This window comes from Euprymna scolopes, chromosome 45, assembly GCF_053919585.1.
Source record: "Euprymna scolopes isolate OS-2025 chromosome 45, ASM5391958v1, whole genome shotgun sequence".
NCBI lineage: Eukaryota > Metazoa > Mollusca > Cephalopoda > Sepiida > Sepiolidae > Euprymna > Euprymna scolopes.
In genome coordinates this window covers 64,266,621-64,290,550 of record NC_136526.1, presented here as the reverse complement: position 1 = coordinate 64,290,550, position 23,930 = coordinate 64,266,621, and the positions used below count along the sequence as shown (strand labels likewise).

General features: G+C 35.0%; 1 protein-coding gene across 2 annotated transcripts in view; it reads left to right on the top strand.

Moving 5' to 3' along the window:
• LOC145269850 (uncharacterized) overlaps window positions 1-23,930 on the top strand; it is a 509,018-nt gene that overhangs the window by 415,052 nt on the left and 70,036 nt on the right. For both annotated transcript variants that reach the window (XM_080125577.1, XM_080125578.1), the window contains exons 2-3: window positions 6,848-6,955; window positions 14,641-14,737. In XM_080125577.1, the coding sequence (XP_079981703.1) occupies window positions 6,848-6,955; window positions 14,641-14,737 (205 nt within the window). The remainder of the gene's footprint in view (window positions 1-6,847; window positions 6,956-14,640; window positions 14,738-23,930) is intronic.

Sequence of the window (23,930 nt, the reverse complement as noted above, 5' to 3'; positions counted from 1 at the left end):
TACTGTGTTAAAGAGAGAGTCGAGCGCCATTTTGAATTTTCCAATACATACATCGCTAAACACAGTATGTTTTTCGAGCTGAATAAACATGTTACATTAAATAAAAACACTGAAAACATATCCAGTTAGGTAGAACGGTAACTTATCTTGCCTTTGATAACATTTATTTGTTATATATTTGTTTTTTGACAACTTTTTCCAATTTGTGTTCAGTAATACAAACCCGAAAATCACGACCGAAGGTGGTGAAATGGCACAAAATGGTCCCAAGGTCCAGGGGTTCATACCATGCAAACGGTAAATTTGCGACGGGTTTTATTATCAGATTTGTTGTCAGTGACCTCGATTACGCCTGTTCGGGGTTCTGTTGTAAAGTAGCCGCAGCTTTTTTTTTTTTTTTTTTTATCTAATGAAAACTTTGTTGGTTTTTCTCTTAATATTCTCGTAAAAACTAGATTTTTTATTATTCATGTCATCAACTTTGTTATATTAAACAAAGATCGTCGCAGCTTTCTATTTTTAATGTTTTGATTTAATAAAAAAAAAAAAGAAATCTTTGATAGGAGCGTCCTAAATTATAAGATAAAAAGATGAACGAATCTTAGTACAAAAGAGTTGTCTCCCTCTACACAGTGAACGATTGTAAAACAGCGCTAAAAGATATTTAAGCGTATTTTACGCTAGTTTCAAAATAAAGCAGGATTTGAATTCATTTTCAAAGTCAACTACGTCGGGTGTTTTTATGGAGAGTGCTTTTTTTTTTTTTTTTTTTTTTAAAAAAGGGAAAAAAGTCAGACTCCATTTTGGTGAAGGACAATCGCTTTAATAAAGGGGAATAACTCTTATAAAAGATTCTTTTTACCTCTTATTACCTCCCTTTAAATGATAAAATTGTAGAAAGTGTGTGTGTGTGTGTGTGTGTGTGTGTGTGTGTGTGTGTGTGTGTGTGTGTGTGTGTGTGAAAATAAGTTTATATTAAACAACGTTGAGCCTAGTCAATATTAAAATGGGTAACCATTTGGGACACCCAGTTGCTGTATGTGATTTCCGCTTATCTCGGCATTGTTTCCAGTCATTCTGAACTTCTTGCCACTGGGCTCAAGCAGTGTCGATTCAGCAGAGGTGTGGTTGGGATTGCGCAACCCTTGCCTCACAATTACATACGCAGCTATCCTTGCAGGAGGTATCCATTGTTTTTCGAGACTGAACAGAGCCGTTAATGAAGTTAATACCCTTTTCTATTAGTAAGGGGTTCGGTCTATCTAAGAATTCATTCAATTTATATATATCTGTGGCGTATCTAGGGTATGGCAGGCATGGCCCGTGCCATGGGCGCCACTCTGACATGGGCGCTTAAAGCAAGAATAACCATATAATTACTTTATTAAAACATTCATTTCATGGTTTATCTTTCGTTAAAATTGTGCCTGTATTATAATATTATGTAGGTTAGGTATATCTAAGGTATAAATTATTAAGAAGGGGCGCACATTCAAACTTTGCCATGGGCGCCATTTTACATAGGTACGCCACTGATATATATATATATATATATATATATATATATATATATATATACACACACATTTATTTATCTTATTGTCAGCATTGGTTTCACTGAATTTTGTTCTGTTTTTTTTTGTTTTTTTGCTAGTTAGAATCCTTTTTAGAAAGACATCGGGTCCTTACGGGAAGGACTATTTGAAGGTTGACAATGTCTTAAGTGAAAGTAAGTTTTTTGTGGAACGAACAGTATTCGAACTTGAGACATCCAAGTCATCAGTTCATGTCGTTAACCACTAGGCTATCGTCACATACCACATTACCGATCACACCTCCGAAGAAAGGCATAGAGGTTGGAAATCCGTGATATCTTTGGGGTCCAAAAAAGTCTCCAATCTAATAGATTCCATTTTGTCAACTAAGCTCCAACTCTTGTCTCATCGACACAACGTTGAATCCTTGTGCCTGTTTTACAAGTATTTTAATGGAATGTGCTCTGATGAACTCATTACACTTGTGCCCCCTCGACGTACATATCCCTGACAAATCCGCTTAGCAACAAAATCACACCCCTTCACTGTTGAGGTCCCTAAATGTCAGAAAGTTTTTTACTCTACTAGAACGACTAGACTTTGGAATTCCCTACCTGCTTCCCAAACTGACTGATATGCAGAAGTTTAAATGTAACATAAACCAGCATCTTGTTAATCTTTCTTAGGCATTGTCCCAATTAGTATCCCCTTATGTCCAAGTGGCGACATGCCTTGTTTGGGGGAGAAGGGAGTAAAAAAAAAAAAATTTCAACACTGATACTAATCTGTCCACAACAACGGTGTTGAGGTATGAGCAGATCTGGACTATTTTTTACAGCGTCAAACAATTTTCCATTGTTGTGACTCTTTGCTTGTCACACACGGAATGTTATGTATCCGATGCATTCCCACTCAACTATTGTCCTCCGCTAACACATGGACGACGACAGGAGAGAAATGAACGAGCGTTTGAGAATATGATGATTATATTTTATTGAGATGAGGATCGATGATTATTTTGGGGGTTATTTGGATTTTTCGGACTATTGTTCTCATCTTGGTTGTTTTTTCTTTTTGGGGGTTTTTTTTCACAACGTTTCGGCCGATGTAACCTCCGACCATCTTCGGTCCTGGATATGACCTTAAACTATATCCGATGGTGAGGCCCCAGCTTGCGGGCTTTGAGGAGTGTGGAGCCACCTTTTAATTGTCATTTCTCCCAGGTCCACTCTGACCCGGACTGGTAGTACCTGCTAAGGTCCCAACTATGGGTTAAATAGAAACCGATTTAAAAGAAAAAATGTTCTATTTAAAAATTGTCCTTCAAAATTACTGGATTCGGCATGAAATAACCTGAAAAGGGCTGGTATGCCGTAAAACAAAAACAACCAATCAACTGACCATCTTCAGGTGCATTCACACTGGATGTTATTGGTGAATAATGAAACTTTTTTTTTTTTCCTTTTTTTTTTTTGCTTTCCCAACGAACATAGCTGTTAGAAATTTAAAACCGAAATAGCGACAAGTCTATTTCTTTTTTTTTTTTTTTCATTTTTTTTTAAATCCAGGTCCATTCCGTTTTTTTTTTTTTTTTTTTTTTTTTTTTTTTTTGTTATAAATCCAAGGTCCATTCTGTTTTTTTCTTTATTTTTTTTTTAATATAATGATGAATAGATTTTGAGATGAGAGTTAATAGCAAAATGTTGTGAAAAAAAAAACAAACAAGATGAGAATAATAGTCCAAAAAAATACAAAAAAATAATTATAAAACTTCATCTCAAAAATATACATTCATCATACTATTAAAAAAACAAAAAAAAAACGGAATGAACCTGGATTTATTTAAAAAAAGAAAAAAATAGACTTGGCATTATGTGTTTTGAATTTCTAACGTCTATGTTCATTAAGAAAGTAAATAAACCAAACATTTTTTCACAATTCACCAATAAAATCCAGGCTGAATGCACCTGAAGATGGCCGGAGATTACATCGGGTGAAACGTTTGAGAAAAGCTAAGTATCATGTTCACATATTGTTGTTATGTGAACCAATTCTTTAATTCCATCTGGATGAGGACTTAACACGCGGAAAATTGAAATCTTGTGTAGACTATGTTACATACCACCAAATGGAAGGTGCTGAATAGCAGGACGTGCATAGCGGGACGACATATAATGGGGACACAGACTGGGGACGGATAACGTCAGTTATTATAGACTAGCCTGGGTGCCTGGCATTGCCCAGGTGTTTGGCGGTGTGTTGTTGAGAAAAACAAAAATAAAAAAAATGGTAGACAGACAGAAACCCATACTACAAAGTAGGCAAAGAATGTGAAAACAATTTTTTTTAAAAGTGATGTCTTTCCCGTTGCGTCCATCGCCAAACCGGAAGTGGCAAAGGCTAGTCAATCGAAAAGAAAGGATGACTTTCAAAAATATCGGCGAAAAAACCGACCCCTTCTTGTAGAAAAGAGCCCAGTTGAGGGTAAAGAAATGAATGTTTTTAGCCAATTTTTCGATATTTGTCATCCGGAGGGTCGAGCTTCAAAATGATACCAATCTCTTGAAAATCCGTCGCCTCTGTCGAAAGTTTTAGGCAGAGATACATATATACATAAACAGACAGGTGAGATTTATATAATAGATTATATTGGACCCGATATATAGTAATGATTTAAAAAGTTAAACAAAAATGACTTGTGCACCACTGCCGAAAATTCGAACCAAAACGTTTAGCTTACGATTTACTTTTTTCTTTGGATTTAATGACTGACCTATGAACACATGTTTTCTGCAAGGCTAAAAATTAAAACATGAACCAATAGCTACTATGTTATGCATGCATATTCATAATGCCGTTTTAGGCAGATGTACAAACATACATACATACATACATTTAAACAGACAGGTGAGATTTGTTATATATTACACACAGTTTATATTTATAATAGGAGCTTGATATAAAGAGACGTAGACAGATTCAGTACTTATGATGGGGTTACCGTTAACACTTTTGAGGAGGGGGGGGACAGACAGTTAACACTTTAGAAGGGTATTTCATATTAAGTTCTTTTACAAAGACGAATCACAAAAACACATTATCTTTCAGGTTGAATGACGACAGAACAAAGACTTACAAATTACATGATGACATTTATTCCAGCTGGTTATGATGATCAGATATTCAAATGCCTTTAAGAATTCAAAAAGGGGGTTAGCTAACTCAGCTCTCCTCTCTCCCGAGTTTCCTAGCTGTGACTCCCAGCTGTGTCTTTAAACTCTGGCTCGACTTCTGAATATATTGTAAATTTATCTTTCTTTGTGATGTCAGAATGTCAAAACGTGCTCAGACATGTGATTCTCCTCACGTGGATTTATATATCACATATGCCTCCACATGTTTTTGGCCGCACAAAGAAAATTCTTAAATTGAAATCTGACATGATATATTTAGTTATTTCTAAACACAATGAACAATTGCTTCAGATTCCTAGTATTGCAATAAGTATTCTCTTCAATTTCTGATTACTGGGTTCGGTTCTACCCTTTTCCTTCAATAAATATATTTTCAAAGCTTATTTACTTTATATTATTTATTTGGAATTCATTATTGAGATGAGCATTCTTTTTATTAATTTATTTATTGCAGACTATTATCCTATTCTTTTCTTAGTTGTTGTTTCTGACGTTTCGGCCAACTATTCATCTGGCCTTTGTCTCCTAACTGCATTCTCAGCAAATACTGCCATCCATAGTTGTCGTCTCACCACATTTTTTGGCCAAGTAAGCCTCTGACCAGCTTTGGGTAGGATTGAAATCGCTTTCTTCTGACAATTCTCACCTGGAACCGTAGAGATTCAACATGTCTATCCACTGTGTCACGGGCCTCAAAGGCTGATTAAGGTTGGATTTTTTGGTTTTATGAATCCACGTTTACTCATTATCCGATCTTCCATGGTCGGGTCCATACCAAATGGTGTATATTTAATTGGAATTCATTATTGAGATGAGTTTTATTTATTAATTTATTTATTATCCTCATCTTTTCTTAGTTATTGTTTCATGATGTTTCGGCCAACTATTTCTCTGGCCTTCATCAAGTGGTAACCATGACGGGATAGGAACTCTGAATCTCCTAACTGCATTCTCGGCAAATGCCGAGTCACCCAAAGTGGATTCTCGGCAAATGCAGAGTGTCCCAAAGTGGATTCTCGGCAACAACAAATTATTTACTTGGTTTAATTACAAGGATCTGTCCCCCTCCCATATATAACATTACTGTAGCCTTGAAGTTTGCTCTTCGTTGTCCAAAATGAAAGTGCATAAGCTCATTTCCGTGCACGGCAACATAAGCGCATAAGCACAAAGAATAGCCTCAGGTGTGAGAAAAGGGTTAGAGTGATAGAGAGAACCGACTTTAGGAGAAGCAGTAAAAGCAATGGATCTCATCTCCAAGAAACATTTGAGGAGTATTATGGGTAATTGTGCTAATTTATTTTAATTTTTTTTTTTTTTTTTTTTTGAAAATCACTCCAAACAAGGCATGAAGCCACTTGATGCAAGAAGCTGAGAAACAATAATTTTCAAGATCAGCAACTAACCAAATGATAAATGCTATTTTATTTATTTTTATTTTTTACATAGGTATCACGACTTATCAAGGCCCAGAGGCCACTTGAGGATAAGGGTTAAAGAGTGTACAGTAATCAATTGGACAATATATATTAATCGTTAGTAATGGAAATTCGGTAAATTTGTTAACTTAAGTGGAACGACTCAAGAACTTGTTTACATTGGACTTGAAGACAATCAAATTGTAGTCAGCTAGAAAGCAGGCAAACGGAAGAAAGTTCCACAGGCGTGCAGTTCTAAGAAAGAAATTTTGTTCTAGGAATCTACGTTTAGGTTTAGGAACAGATAAAGAATAGAGGGGGGGGGGGCACAGCTATCCCCCCCCCTTTTTCCAAAAAGATCACAAATGGAATGTGAGGACTAATGGATGAAAAAAAAAATTTTTTTTCAAGCTCAACAACTAACCAAATTATATGCGAAGCTGAGAAAAGCGAATGTTATGAGGCTGCCGAAAGTAAATCCAGGGTTTACTTTGTATTTTCCACTGTTATGTGAATAGATTCCGACCCAGAAAACAGCAATTCTTCCTCCTTTGTCATGAGCATCGTTCATTTTAAATCGTTTGCATAAAAAAATGTTTAATCTCTAAGACTTTTCTCTGATTGGATTTGAATTTTAAATTGTTCAACCATTTTCTTCGTCCACATCTCAACCCTTTTTTTTTTTTCTTTTTCTCTCCAGGTGCGCGAATTAGTCGGCAAATGTACATGTCCATCACAATTTCCAATCATCAAAGTTGGAGAAGGCAAATATAAAATTGGAGATTCACAAACGTTGATTTTTGTCAGGGTAAGTCTTTTTGTTTTTATTTTGTCTAATTTTTTTTTTTTTTTTTTCTCGAATTTTTTTATTTTCTCGAATTTTTTTGTTTTTTTTCTTGTCAAATCTTTTTTTTTTTTTTTTTGTCAAATCTATTTTTTGTTTTTTTCTGTTGAATCTTTAATTGATGTGTATTAAATAAAACTATATCAGGGTATGGTCGTTTTCTGGTTAGAAGCAAAGTGTTGTATCTGTTCTGCTATTTTGGAGATGTGAGATGCACGCCTAGTCTAATAAACATGGGTAAAAATGCAAGATTTATTGGTTTATCATAAAAACTGACCAAATAAAATAATTTACCGATGCAAAACCTATCTAAGAACCCTGCCAGATACTTAAAACACACTGTGAAATTTCATAGAAATCGGTTCAGCCGTTTAAAAAACTACCTCTCTCTCTCTCTCTCTCTCTCTCTCTCTCTCTCTCTCTCTCTCTCTCTCTCTCTCTCTCTCTCACACACACACACAACGGTAATTTTTGTCAGGTAAATTTAAAAAAAAAATTTTATTAAATCAAGGTGTAGTAAATAAAAGTATATCAGTTTTTTTATTTTTTTGAATTTTATTTTGTATTTATTTTTTTTATTTTCTTTTATTTTTTTTATATTCAATTTTCACCCCAAACAAGGCACAGTGCCACTCTGAAGTAGAGGGCTACTATCGGGGACATAAGTTGCAGGGGTATTATGAAGGGAGATGAGTAGCAAGATGTCTGCTCACATTACACTTGAACTTCTGCATGTCTGTACAGTTGGGAAAGCAGAATCAGAAAGGGAGTTCCAAAGTATAGCAATTCTGGGGAAGAAATTATTGGAGTAGAAGGCTTTCTTACCTAGGGATTACTACTGTGAAGGGGTGGGATTTTGCTGCTTAAGGGGTACAAGTGCTTGTAGTTCGTCAAAGCATTCATCATTAAAGTACTTGTAGAACAAGGCAGAGGGATGCAACATTTCGTCGATGGGACAGGGGCTGAAGCCTAGTTGACAGGACCTATCAGGTTGGCGACTCTTTTGAACCCTGTTCAGGAATGAGAGACAAGTAGCAGATGCACCAGTCCAAATGTGACAACAGTACTCCATACATGGGCGAATGGTGGCTGAGGTACGGGATACTTTCAGGTGTGAGTAGCTTTCTAGCACGGTAGAGAGAGCCCACCTTCTTTGCAGCAGCCTTGGCAATGCTCTCTATATATCTATTCCAGTAGGAATAAAGTGTTGTATTTGTCCTGCTACTTTAGAGATGTGAGATGCACCTTTTATATATATTAGTATTAAATAAAAACACAAAAAATATTTTTTTTAAAAGAACAGCGAAGGAGTTTAGTTCTTGGCAAATAGTTTGGCCTTATCTGATGCTGACGAGATGACCTCAGGTCCATTGATGATGGTTGGGATAGAACGCACGCTTCTGTTCAGGATCCTGTTTGCTATTTGCCAAAACTGGTGAGAACCAAGCCGCTGCTCAGCTACTTTGGATTTAACGGACTGAGCATATAGCTCTTTTGCATTTTTTATTACTCTTTTACAGTGGTTGCTAGCAGTCCTGAGGGCAACTTTAGTCTCAGTGAATCTAAAACTAAGCTCCTATTTTTACATCATCAACACTCTGATCCCCATCTGGCATCAATTGAAATGGATTGCTCTCGACTAGGGGAAGCTCCATGTTTTGATAAGCTTCTGGGATTGACCTTTACTCCTGACCTGAAATGGAACACGTACATCAAGTCTATTGCCAAGGTCATTGGAAAAATGGTAGAATCCTTCTACCGCTCCAGAAGATATCTCACTGCTGATGCAATTCTCTATCTATATAAAAGCCAAGTACGTCCAAGGATGGAGTACTGTTGCCACATCTGGACAGGAGCTGCTAAAATGGCCTATCCTGCCTTGACAAAGTACAAAATAGGCTTCGTGGCTTAGTGGGTAATGCCCTTTTCTCTTCCCTGCAACCTCTCCCACAGAAGAGACGTTGCAAGCATGTCTTTGTTTTATCGTTATTTCCATGGCAAGTGTTTGTCTGAGCTCCAATCTCTGGTGCCCCCTCGCCAATCTTTCATGAGGAGCACCCGTCTAGCTGAAACCACTGTGCAAAATTTTCCCCACTCCTTATCTGTGCCAAAACCAAAACATAGATTCCATGAACAAAGCTTCTTTCTTAGAAGTGCACGCCTGTGGAACTCTGTTCCGTCTGCCTGTTTCCCACCTGACTACAACCTCGATGTCTTCAAGTCCAACATAAACAAATTCCTGATGGACCACCTCCTTAAGTAAGACACTTTATCAAATCTCAACACTAACATCGTACTGTACATGCAATAACCCTTATCCCCGAATGGCTTCCGGGCCTTGATAAGTAGTGACCGCCTTGTAAAAAAAAAAAAAAAAAAATGAAAGCGCATCTTCTACAGGATCGTGTTTCATAATTTTTTAAAATTTATACTAGTTTCGACATGACACGTATGTAATAATGTTATCACCTGAAATGCGTCAATTTTAAAAAATCCCCAATCAAACACCCTATGTTTTTCTTGTAATTATTTTTCCATTGCCTCATTTTCCATAATTTTTGGAATTTATACTAATTTCGACATTGCCTGTAAGTAAGCAATGTTTTCACCTGAAATGTGTTGGTTAAAAAAAATCATCATCGCAATATTGTAATGAAATATGCTCCGGTGAGTGTGCTTCATTGGTGGCCCATTTTCATCTTTTCTGTCCTCGGTCAGTGAATAAGAAATCTTTCTAGACTGAGAGGAATTTTAATTTTTGCCCTACTCCAAAGTACCCTTTTTTTTTCGTTTTTTTTTTTTTTTTTGTAACGTTACCCAACACGTTGTAGCCTCAGTCGCAAAGTAGACAAAGAATAAAAAGAACTTCAACTCGCCTTTCCCCCGTTCTAACAACAACATTTATTTCCTCATTCTCCCGCCATGCGTGACTTCTCACTACCTCTATGACGTCACTCACGTGATCGCTTTCTCAAACGTCATCTACATCTCCAACGTGATCATCCACTCTAACATGCTCTTTCCCTTTTTTTAGCGGTGACGTCATTTTGCATGCATTTGTATATGCGCATCTGTTTTGCATCTTCATATAAAATTAGGCATCCATATGATTTGGATTCATCGGACTACTGTTCTCATCTTGAATGTGATTTTCACAACGTTTCGGTTGATGTAACCTCCGACCTTCTTCACGTGTATCTTGTCGAACTCGGGAATGTTCCTCTCAAACTCGGAAATTTGGACAGAATTTTGAGCAGAATCCTTTATTTATTTCACGGGGGTAGCATGTTCTTGTTCCATCAGCCATGACTGGATAGAGGTCCTAAGTAATTTGCAATTGTATTTTTCAGTTGCCCACACTGAGGATTGAACCTTCAACGTTCAGGAGAATATCACTTTTCTACAATTGATTTTTTTTCAAGTACTCTAACCACTGTGCCACGGGTAAACAAAGGGTTCCGCTCAAAATTCCATCCAAATTCCTGAGTTTGACAAGATACACCTGAAGAAGGTCGGAGGTTACATCGACAGAAACGTTGTGAAAAATCACACTCAAGATGAGAACAGTAGTCCGATGAATCCAAATAACATGGATAACCAATCCTCATCTCAAAACTTCAGAAACGTCACAATTAAGCATGTTTATATACTCGTATGTACAGGGTTCGTTTCTGAACTAATTAACCGATATGCATTTTGGAACATGGCTGATAAGCATGAAGGATCATAATGTAGGTTATGTTTAGTTTGATTTAGTTTTATGCAAAGGGATGGAAGCTCTTTGAAAATTCAGATACCTCTGATTTTTGCAGAAATTTTAAGAATAGATATTCGACATTGATTAATAAATATTCATTAAATTTTGATTTTCTTTGAAGTATTTTAAAGTTTTTAGGCTGGTGCTAGGCTGTTTCTAGTCAGGAACTCACCATGGTGCACTGAAAAGAATCTTCACATGCCTCCCTGCAGTGACTTAGTCCACAATACGTTGTAGTCTACATTGCACTGTAGAGAACCTATTGTTGATTTTATAAAATTATTTTTTATATATAATGGCTTGAATTAAAGTTTAAAATGAAAGATGTCAAGTATCATGAAAAGCATTAATTTTGTATGAACCCCTTCTGCTTGTGTGGTGATAAAACTTCTCAAATGCTCTTGTGATGTTAGGTTATGTAAAAGTGTTAACTTTACCCAAAATTGGACCGTTCTTTTTTTAATGGTATTTCTTCAATTATGCATACTTATCAGAGGCATTCCAATACAGAAGCTATCTAAGAACACTCATAAGATACATGTGCGTGAAATGTAAAAAAAAATCGGATCAGCCGTTTTGGAGTCCATAGGGAATGAATGCAAAGTGCTTTTTTATGTTTACTTATACATTATTCAACCGTACGCTTCATCTCCCACTTATGAAATCAGCTGATGCGGATCCCAGGCAGCTTGGAAAGCTGGTGATAAAATATCAGCAGCAGCCGTAGTATCGACTTAGCATCCGTTTGACATGCTGGCTTGTGTTAGACGGCTTTTAGAAATTGGATTCCAAATTAATCAATCTCTGGTCAGGTCTTTATTTGTCCCTCTTTCCCTCATAATCTTTATGTCAAATGTTTAAGTTTTTCTTTTCGTGTGAGAACGGTGGACGTTTTCTCAATTATGCAATTAATGATCAAAAAGTTGAGGAGTACTTCGTTCAAACTCCTCGGCTTAACGTTCAGAGGACATGAGTTGGGACAGATACATTGAGGGCATTGCCAAGGCTGCTGCAAAGAAGGTGGGCTCTCTCTACCATGATAGAAAGTTACTTGAGAGTATCCTGTACCTCTACAAGGCCATCATGTGCCCATGTATGGAGTATTCTTGTCACATTTGGGCTGGTGCGTCTGCTTCTACTCGAATAGTTTGTGGGACTTTCGAATTCCCTCCAGAGTTCCTGTTTCCCCGATTGTACTGACATTCAAGTGTAATGAAAACAGACATCTTGCTACTCAACTCCCTACATAGTACGCCTACAAATTATGTCCCAGATAGTAGCCCCCCCCCCCTACATCAAAGTGGCATGTGCCTTGTTTGGGGTGAAAATGCAAAAAAAATATATATATATTTTTTAAAAACTATAAATATAAAAGCGAAAATGTATGTATGTATGTGTGTTCGCTTTTTCTGTGTGTCTACAAAAGGCTTCTTTCAGAGAAGCGGTCGCTCGGTTCACATCACATACAAATCGTAATATCTCACACTTAACAACGAAGCTCGCCTGTCTATTTAATTTGCTCGATTTTGGGAAGATAAATATTCAATATTTGTCGCTCGCCGCATGCGGGTTAGTCTTTTTCCTATAACATCTTCGGGGGGGGGGGCGTTCAGCAGTAAATGAAACTATCCCGCAGTCAAAACTTGACCTCATTTAAAACGGGCACCTGCTAAATCCAAGTAATTAAATAAATTCAAACGTGTTTCTGTTAGCATCTCGCGGTGGGGCAATAGTTAACATCGCACTTTTTTTTCTTTTTTTTTTTTTTTTCACACTTTAATTTACAACTTTGCCTCAACGGTTCGGGTTTGATCCCTATACTTACTTTTTTTTTTTTACACCCCCACCACCACCACCCACCCCCACACACACACCTCCAAACACCCGGGCAACGCCGGGTACCACTCGCTAGTATATATATAAAATACCTACACCTAAGTTGCAAAAAAAAAAAAAAAACTCTGACAATCTTCCAAACCACATACCCATAACATAAGTTTGGTTTGGTTTATGGCATATCAACCGTCTACGAGTTATTTAATGCTGAATAAAATTATCAAATACAATTCTATAGGTATGATAATTGTTTGTTTTCCCAGAATATATTGTTTTCAGAATATAGCAACATCTTAAAGGCTGGCAATGATCAAGATCTTTCTGATTCTCTCTCTCTCTCTCTCTCTCTCTCTCTCTCTCTCTCTCTCTCTCTCTCTCTCTCTCTCTCTCTCTCTCTCTCTCTCTCTCTCCTGACCTTGAGCATGTGGTGCAATGGTGAAAATTTTGTGTATTTTGTGATTTTTAGAATACGTCAATTATTAGCCAAGATATGACACTTTCTCTTTCTTCTCTAAAAGGCATCAAATTTGTCTCAAACAACACCTGAAAATGTGTAAATATCTTTTTTATTTATTTTTCCTGCTACTAAATTTGAACAAAACGGATACACTTGAATTCGATGCGTTTTTCTCATTTTTTTTTTTTTTGTCAAGAGTTAAGTTTCGTAGATCATCCATCATAGTTGCAAAGCGAATGAATATTTCATTATTTATTTTTTTTTTTAATGGAAATTGCTTGAGACAAGGCACGAAGCCACTTAGTGTAAGGAACTGACAAGAACGGAAGACGATTATTGCAAAGACAAGATGCCTATTAAGTCTTAATCTTGAAAAGACCAAGGCTGTAAGTAGAAGGGAAACAGTGAGCAGGAAGAGAGTTCCACAAACTTGCAATCCTTAGAAAGAATCTACTGGAATAGGAAGCTGTATTACAACGAGGTATTAAGACAATGAATCGATGAAGACCGACGAGTCAAACGAGCTGAAACAAAGGAAGCAGGAAATAAATCAGACAATTCTGAAGAACACGTGTCATAATAGTATTTGTAGAAAAGATCGAGACTAGCAACATCATATCTGTAAGAGAAAGGTTGCAGAGAACTAATAAAGACAAAGAGTTCCACAATTTTGTAATCCTTGAAAAGAATCTACCACTAGACGAATGAGTCAAATGAGCTGAAACAAAGGAAGCAGGAAAATAGATCAGACAATTCTGAAGAACACGTGTCGTAATAGTATTTGTAGAAAAGACTGAGACTAGCAACATCACGTCTGTAAGAGAAAGGTTGTAGTGAAGAAGAAATTGTTGGACCAATCAAATTCCAGGTACGTTTCTGCAATTAATCAAGAACCTTCAAATGGACCCTAACCCAAATTCATCAGTCCAAATATGACAACAATACTCCATACATGGTCTGGTTGTAAAATTTTATTTTTATTACATTTTAAAAATGAGTAATAGATAGAACCGATTTTACAAGAAGCAGAAAGAGTAATGGATTTAATATATGGATTCAAAGAAAGATTTGTATCAGAAAGAAAGACTCAAGAGCAGAGCCCTCCATAAGAATCTTAGGAAGAAAAAAGGGCACACCTACGATTGAAGGACGATAGTTGAGTCTTAACAGGATTAAATGAAACAAGATGTTTCTTAATCCAATCCATAACTGAACACAAATCAATTTCTAGATCAACTGTATATTTCAAATGATCCGAGAAAGACGGGCGAGAAGCAAAACCAGAATACAAGATGGATGCTAGCTTTGTTGTTTTTTTTTTTTTGTTTTGTTTTTTCAACCTCCCGAGACTATTGTTCAAATTTTTATAAAGTTTGAAACCTGAAAAGCTATGCAGGTCGATAAACATGATTTTCTTGCGTTTGATAAAACTTATGTGTTGTACACTTTGTTCTTTTCTTTTTTTTTTCTTTTTTTGTGCTGTTAACTACAATGTATTTTTGCCTAATTTTTTTTTAATCTATTTTTTTTTTGTTAACTATACTGTATTTTTGCCTAATTTTTTTATTATCTAATTTTTTTTTTTCTTTTTCTTTTCAGATATTACGGAACCATGTGATGGTTCGAGTTGGAGGCGGGTGGGACACGCTAGAGAATTATCTTGATAAACACGATCCTTGCCGATGTCATTTTAAAGGTAAGTCACCTCCTACGCTGGCTTTATAGGTTACAGGGTGTGTGCGTTTGTGTCCACCAATTTACGAATACCAATTTTTAAGACCGAGGTTGCAAGTTGCAAGAACCTCAAGAATCCGAAAATAGTAGAATATCCGCGGGACCATTAAAGGTAAATTTAACCAGATCTCCGATTAACAGAAGGTTTTCACCAAACACAGATAAAATAAAAACATGAATAGCTTTGGAAAAACAATGACAAAGAACTCGAGATTGCTGTGTGTTTAAGAAACATCCATTCAAATCGTTCCAACGTCAAGGTTTTTGCAACGACTGTTCATCCGGCAGGCTTTTCTAAATTAGTGTCACGTGAAAAGGGCGGGAAGTTTAAGATTACTGATTTTAATGAATAGAGTGTCACGCGTGATTATTTGCAAACAGTCATTAAACCATGTAAGCGGAACGCGCGCGCGCGTGTGTACATCACATAAGAAAACAGTAGTTCGAAATAAAATTTGTTTAAGAAGAATTAATTCTCATTCGACATGGTAACTTTCCATGATGAGAACTACGGTACATATTTCGTGACATTCTTCGGCAAAGTTGTTTTACATCTGAATAAATGGAGTCCGGCGTATTTGCTGAGGATGGGTAGCGGTGATGTTTAACCGTAGAACTGCATCCTGGACTGTTTGAATTTCGATGGGTGTTCTGGACCATCAGATGTTTGTTGTATTACTGCGCATGGAGTGCAGCATAGTTCCTTTATCGCATGTGTGCGACTGGGCAAATTACGGCGTTGTAATCCTGCGCGTTTTGATATTTAATATGTAACTGCAGAAACCTTGCTTTCTACAATCGTATTAAGAATAATTCTTATCTTTTATCGATTTGTATTGATTTTTAAGTATTGATCTTTTCTATTATTTTTCATTTTTTTATTACATTTTTACTTTTTTTTTTTTTTTAAGCAAACAAACAAAAACGAACTAAAGACTTGACATACTTCCTAAAATAATCATTCAGCTGAACATGGGTTATTATTCATTTAAACTAGCGAGGCCTGTGGAAAGTCCACAACAGCAGCTTTCATATGTAATATATTGTTGCTAGGCATTCTGTAGACGTTTAGTGTGAATGGAGACCCATCAATATTATCGTAGCCATTTTGTAAAAGTATTTATTTAATTAATCTGGTTAATGTAGTGTCGGAATATATTTGGTTATTACGGTTTATCTACAATTTCCTTATGGGAGTCTGTGACATATTTCCATTGTATGGACGTCCGGTGTGAACGGAAACCCCATGATATCATTATACCATCTTTTTTACACAGAACAGATACTACCCTTGGATCCTAACCAGAAAACCAAGAAGGTTTACTTTAGTTTCACGTTTGGCTCAAAAATGATATCATTTTTTATTTAATTTTTTCCTTATTACATTGCGTCTTTGCACTAATTTGATGTTCGTAGTATCTTGTCACCTTCTATCCTCCTTTGTAATAAATAGGATCTCCTGATCACCGAAAACGCTATGTAATAAAAACAAAATTTAAAATGCAATAAAAATAAAATTTTAAATGTAATAAAAAACAAAATTTAAAATGTAATAAAAATAAAAATTTTAAATGTAATAAAAAAAATAAAAATAAATAAAAGAAAATAATAAACAGGATTTCCCGATCGAATAATTTATCATTTGGAAACCGTGACACACACGTACGTACGAACGTTAAAGGTTATGGTTAGGTACCGTTATTAATGTTAATGTATAGATTATTTTTTATGGAGAACTCTTCATCATCTTCATGATCAGCATCAGTTTAACGTGTGTTTTACATATTGGCATTTTGTTTCTGAGTTTTTGAGATGAGGATTGATAAATCCTGATTTTGACAAGATACACCTGAAGCAGGTCGGAGGTTAAATCGACCAAAACGTTGTGAACATGGCACTCAAGATGAGAAGGGTAATCCAAATAATCCAAATAATGTAATTTCTCAATCCTCATCTCAAAAATTCAGAAACCCTTTTTCTCTAAAATCTTACAGAAAAAAAAGTTTTGATTTTTTTTTTTTTTTTAACTATTGTCAATTTTGTAATTTAATTTAATACTTTGCTTAAAGTAAAAAAAAAAAAAACCCTTAAAAAAACAGCAAAACATGAACTCGAGATTTGAAATATTACATGACATAATTATGAAACGAAACCAACTGGGCAGAGTTCAGCTAATTGTCATCATTATCATCAGCAGCAGATAATTGTCATCATCAGCATAATCAGCAGCATCTTAACATTTTACATGTAAATAAAACAGATGTATGCGTGTTTGTAAATATTTAACCGATAAACTCTTCAACTACTGGTCACATAACACTGAAATTAACAGGAAATAGTAATCATACACCGATAGGTGTGTCAGAAATTGCGTGAAAAATAGCAGATAATTCCACCCCGTCTTTCCAAGCTTATAACTCCTCGAAAAATGTAATTCAAGCCCTAATTTTTTTTTTTTTCAATTAAAGGGGCAAGGACTAAGGTTTCATTAAAAAAAAACAAAAAAAAAAAACAAACAACGTGTTTTTTTGTTTTGTTTTTTTTAAAGGTTTTAAACTTCGGACTTTATAGGTAAATTTCTAAAAAACACTACTTTTTTTAAATTTGAATATATTATTTATTGATCTTTTCTCTTCAATTTGTGATATATAAAACTTTGGTGAGTAAATTATTTATTTACTTTTTAATAGACATTTCAAAATGGGAGGCGTGAATTATTCGACCCCCTGGCTTTCCAAGCTTATAACTCCTCGAAAAATGTAATTCAAGCCATAATTTTTTTTTTAATTAAAGGAGCAAGGACCAAGGTTTCATTAAAAAAAAAAACAAAAAAAAACAACGTGGTTTAAAAAAAAAGGTTTTAAACTTCGGACTTTACAGGTAAATTTCTAAAAAAACACTACTTTTTTGTGTTTTAAATTTGAATATATTTATTGACCTGTTCTCTTCAATTTGTGATATATAAAACTTTGGTGAGTAAATTAATTATTTACTTTTTAATAGACACTTGAAAATAGGGGGGGGGGCGTGAATTAAAAAAAAAAACGTTTGTCTAAAATATTATATTCGGTTTATTGGAAAGAGCATAAAATTTCACATTGACCCTGAAAATATCGTAAAAATAGAATCAATAGAAAAATTTTGATAGATTTTTAAAGTTTAAAAATTGAAAAATATTGAGTTCGTAAAATTCATTAGTGTTTTTTAAAAAATAAAAAAAATATTTCTATTACTTTTAAAACAACTTTAATAGTTTATTTTGGAAGTATAATCCATAAAGAAAATAAACAACCCACTTTTAAAAGAGAAATTACGAGTTTTTTTATATTTTATTCGTAGTTTCGTGTTAGGGGTGTCAAAAATTCCTACAAAAATTCTGATACACCTACGCCAACGATGGTTTATAACGAGTAAAATCTTTGTTTGGATGAATGAATAACGCGTACAGAAAATATGTCGGTAAGTTGAAATGCTAAAATGTTCATTTCAACTTGCAGACATATTTTTGTTACTTTTGCACATGCGCAAATTCATTCATAGTTTGAAGTCATTTAATTTTAAATCTTTCTTATCTATCTTTCAATAGCTCAACCAGTAGGGAACACGGCTGGAGGGCTAAATGTTTTGGTTTCGATTCTATCACACAAGTCTTTTTCTTTTTTTTTTCTTTTTTTACTTTTGAAATTAATACTAAATATTAGGTACAATATAATAATCATTAGTTTATAGTATATTATTCTGTAATAATAAATACGAAATCTGCATGAATTAAAATATATTTAGCACATTTTACTATATAATATAGACTATATAAATAAAACATTAGACGTATGTGCGTGTAAATATTTAACCGATAAACACTTAAACTACTGGTCGCACAACACTGAAATTAACAGGAAACAGTAATCATACACCAAGGATGGTTTATAATGAGTAAAAACTTTGTTTGGATGAATTACGCGTACAGAAATATGTCGGCAAGTTGAAATGCAAAATGCTCATTTAAACTTGTCGATATTTTTCTATTATTTTTGCAAATCCAATCATAATATTGGTCCTGGATATGACTTAAAACTATATCCAATGGTGAGACCCCAGCTTGCAGGCCTTATGGAGTGTGGATCCACCCTTTAATTGCCATTGCTCCCAGGTCCACTCTGACCCGGAGTGGTAGTACCTGTTAGGGTCCCAAGTATGAGTTAAATAGAATACAACTTAAAAAAACAAATATACTATATTAAAAAATCGTTTTTCAAAATCACCAGATTCGGCATTAAATAACCTGAAAAGGGTTGATATGCCGTAAAACAAAAAAACAACCAACCGACCAATCATAGTTTGAATCTTTTTATCTATCTGTCGATAGCTCAAACTGTAGGGAACGAGGCTGGAATGCCAAATATATTTTTGTTTCGATTCAACCGATGGTACCCAAGTTATTATTTTTTTAAACTTTTGAAATCACTAATTTATATTAGGTACAATATAATATTCAATAGAGAATTGGCTCTGTCATAATAAAATCAAAATCCTGCACGAATTAAAATATATTTAAGAGTATTTTATGACCAACCAACGCCGGGCATGCACTGCTAGTTCTGAAGATTTGAGAAGAGGGTTGATTATTCGTCTTATTTTGAATATTGAAACTAATATTTTTAGCTTCAGTGTTATTTCTACAAGGTTTCAGCCGATGTAACCTCCGACCTTCTTCAGGCATATGCTGAAGAACTCTGGATTCTTTTTGTCGACATGAAGAAATTTACATGTAATGTGAACAACCATCTTGCTGTGCAACTTAGGATGCCTTGTGGCAATAAGTTTTAATTTAATTTTTTTTTTAATTTTGAATAGAATTTGATAGTGTGTTCGCCACCGTGTGAATGTCTGTAGTTTTGTTTATTTTGAGTTAAAAAATGCGAAATGCCCAACGAAGCATAACGGAAAGATAGTGATAAATCATCCACTGTACTGAACTTAAATATTGAATTTCAGTTTATTTATGACGATGAAAATATCTGTACCAGGACAGGTAAAATTGTAATGTGGCCGTTACGGTTATATTGTGTTCATTACAGTTCAAACTTCTCTCGGATCCCCACGCCATCTGACATCGGCAAAAAGGAACAAACAAGCAAAAATAATAGAGAAAGGTAGTTTGGTTGAAGCATTGTGGGTAAATATATATGGAAGAGTATAAGATGGCTATAGCAATGCAGAGAACCGGATGTTGTATTAGTGTGACATATGAACAAAAATGGACAAACGAAAGATCTTATTTGATTCATTTTATTTAACTTCGTATATCCATTTGTTTTTCACGACAATCACAATACAAATCAGTAGATATGAACTTACTGTTTAATATAACAGGGATGGTGGAGGCCTTAATATTTCGAGAATATGATCTCTTTTTCAAAAGGAAAGAGACCAAATAATGTGCTTAAGGACAGCTGGTTTTCTGCATTGTCTTTAGCCTTCTTATACTCCTCCATCTCTCTCTCTCTCTTTATATATATATATATATATATATATATATATATATATATATATATATATACACACACATGAAGAGTATAAGAGGGCTCTAGCAATGCAGGGAACCGACTGTTATATTGGCATGACGTATGGATAAACGAAAGGTCTTATTTGTTTTATTTCATTTAACTTTGTATATGCATTTATTTTTCAAGATAATCATAATACGATTCAGTAAATATGAACTTACTGTTTGATGTACCTATTTACTATGCCTCCCCACGGGACAGAGTTAGACACCAGGGTCGTTTTTTAACGTGGAGAAAAGGTACAAAAATAAAAATTGTCTCAGTCGTGAAGGATCTCTCCACCACCGAAAGAGAACAGGAAATAGAAGTGCAGCATCTGAAGAACAGATACTACACTTTGATCTCGTCCCGAAGGCCAAATCAAGATGGTGGAGGTTAGGGTTAGGTTAAGGTGGTAAAGGTCTTCATATTAATTTTTACTGTTGATTATTTTGGAGAAAAAAAATAACTGAAACAAATCTCTCTCTAGATTTTCTTATGTGCTCTACATTTTCGAATATTTTGTATGGAAGACTTGTATCAAATTTGTAGCCAATGTAGCTGGAAAAAAATGATTGCAGGTGTCTCATTCCCAATGCAATCCTCTACCTCTATAAGAGCCAGATACGTCCTAAAATTGAGTACTGTTGCCACACCTGGCCAGGAGCTGCTCAGAGTACCCTATCCTGCCTTAAGTTCAAAACCTGGTAGGTGATGCTCCGTTTCTCCCAGGATTGCAGAGTCTGATGGGAAAAGCCCGACTCTGACTCTTAGAATTCCTAAGATGGCGACTTCTTTGATTCTGACTCCCGACTCCTTGTACTCTATGTGGAAATATATTCTGCAGATCTATATATATAATAGAGAAAGGTAGTTTGCTTGAAACATTGTGGGTAAATAGATATGGAATTGTATAAGAAGGCTATAGCAATGCAGAGAACCAGCTGTTGTGTTGACATGACGTATGGACGAAAATAGACAAACGAAAGGTTTTATTTGTTTTGTTATTTTTTTTTAACTTCGTATATTTATTTATTTTTTAAGATAATCACAATACAAATCAGTAATTGTGAACTTATTGTTTGATGTAACCGGGATGGTGAGGGCTTAATATTTCGAGATAAAATCTCTTTTTTAAAAGAAAAAGGACCAAAGAATGTCTTTAAAAAAAGAACATTGAAATACTATAAGGCAAAAATGGATGTGGGAACGGGGCAGCTGCTTCAAGCAAACTATTGTTTCTCTATATATATTTCGACAAGGAATGCAGGTATATGTGTAGCATCTGTCAAGGTTTGGTTTAGATTTGTGTAATACTAAAATTTTGATAATTGAATGTATTCAATGTTGGGAGGAAAGACCGAACAAACGAGAAATATTAAAAGAATAGTGTAAATAAATGATCTGCAAATCGTCATCTGTCTGGTCAATCACCATGGCAACAAGGGTTTTGATTGAATGGCATAATTATAGCTTCACTCAGCACGAATGTTTGGTTCATTTAGTTGAAAAATAATGTGAATAAGGGATGCACCTGCAAATGGTCATCTGCCTGGTCAGTCATCTGTTGGACAGGACGGTCTGCAGTGTGATAGACGACCCCGTGCCCATGGTGTAATGGTGGATGTATTTAATGGTAGAGGAATTGAAAAGATGAAAGGTCGCATAATGAAGACGAAAATATACCGCTATATATCAACGAAACAAATGCAATTTATTTGCATAAATATACACGAAAGAGTAATAGAAGTGATAGGAAGAATAAGAGTTCATTGAGAGATGAGTAACGTTACTTGCGGTTGACTGGCTAGTCAGGACGCGGTGGTGGCTCATGGCTCCACCGGAGCGGTGTTTGTCACATCTTGACTGGTCGAGCGTTCAGCGGAAAAGGGGTGAAATATGAGAAACAGGAAGTGACATAGCTAGGTCGCTCTTCTGAGTTAAAGGGCGACAATCGAGTAAGGCTGAGAGTTTTCAACTCCCACACACCATGGCAACAAGGGTTTTGACTGAATGGCATAATTATAGCTTTATTCAGCAGCAACGTTTGGTTCATGTAGTTGAAAAATAATGTGAATAAGGGATCCACCTGCAAACGGTCATCTGTCTGGTCAGTCACCATGGCAACAAGGGTTTTGATTGAATGGCATAATTATAGCTTCACTCAGCACGAATGTTTGGTACATTTAGTTGAAAAATGTCATTACATCAGATTTAATATCCATAACATTGTCTGCATCTTTTTATTAATCAGATTTAATGGCTACATAAAAATTTAATTCTTATATAAAAAAATAGATATTCCCTATTTGGGCACCAAAATGTACCTCAGCAACTACCATCCGACAAAAGTTTATATAATTATAAAAAGATATTTAGATTTTATTAAAAGACAGAATTTGTTTTTATTTCATTTCACAAAGGAATATACAAATTAGTTAAGTCTTATCAAGTCGGTCACATATCCATGACTAAGTATATAGGATGACTCAAAAAAAAAAAACAGGACATTCAATTGTTTTTCTGAGCATTTTACAGTCAACGGAGAAAAAAAAGGCCAAAGACCCTAGTATTTTGATGTGATGTTTTGAATATAATAAACTAGTTATAATCAAAGTTTCATTTCATTCGGACAAAACACTAAGAAACAAGGCCTAATTAGAGTTGGGGGTCCGTTTTTTTTTTTGTTTTTTTTTTGGTCACCCTGTATTTAGAAGTTTTTTTTTGTTTTTTTTTTAATTAAATATAAATAGATATGGAAGAGTATAGGAACCAGCTGTTGTGTTGTCGTGACGTATGGACAAACAAAAGAAGGTCTTATTTGTTTTGTTATTTTTTTTTAAACTTTATATTTCGAGAATAGCATCTCTTTTTCAAAAGAAAACAAAAATAAATCTGTTTTAGCAAAAGGCCTTTATTACCATCACTTTCCAAACAATGCCTGTAACTTTTTTTTTTTTGTTTTGTTTTTTATAACTATTCATTTCGTCTACCATGAGAAAACCCCGCTGTCTCAACAGCAGCTTTTTTTTTTTATTTATTCAATTTTCACCCCAAACAAGGCACAGTGCCACTTTGAAGTAGGAGGTTACTATCGTGGGCATAAGTTGCAGGGGTATTATGAAGGGAGATGAGCAGCAAGATGTCTGTTCACATTACACTTGAACTTCTGCATGTCAGTACAGTTGGGAAAGCAGAATCCCGGAAGGGAGTTCCAAAGTCTAGAAGTTCTGTGGAAGAAATTATTGGAGTAGAAGGCTTTCTCACACTTAGGGATCTTATCTGTGTAGAGGTGCGATTTAGCTGTTTGCTCGGTTTGTCGGAGGTATTTACATCGAGAGGGTACAAGTGTTTAAAAGAAAACAAAAAAAATTAAATCCGATTCAGCTTTCTTTCTGTTTTAGCAATTATTGACAATTATTGGTAATTTGGCAATTATTGGCAATTTGGCAATTATTGGCAATTTGGCAATTATTGGTAATTTGACAATTATTGGTAATTTGGCAATTATTGGTAATTTGGCAATTATTGGCAATTTGACAATTATTGGCAATTTGGCAATTATTGGTAATTTGGCAATTATTGGCAATTTGGCAATTATTGGCAATT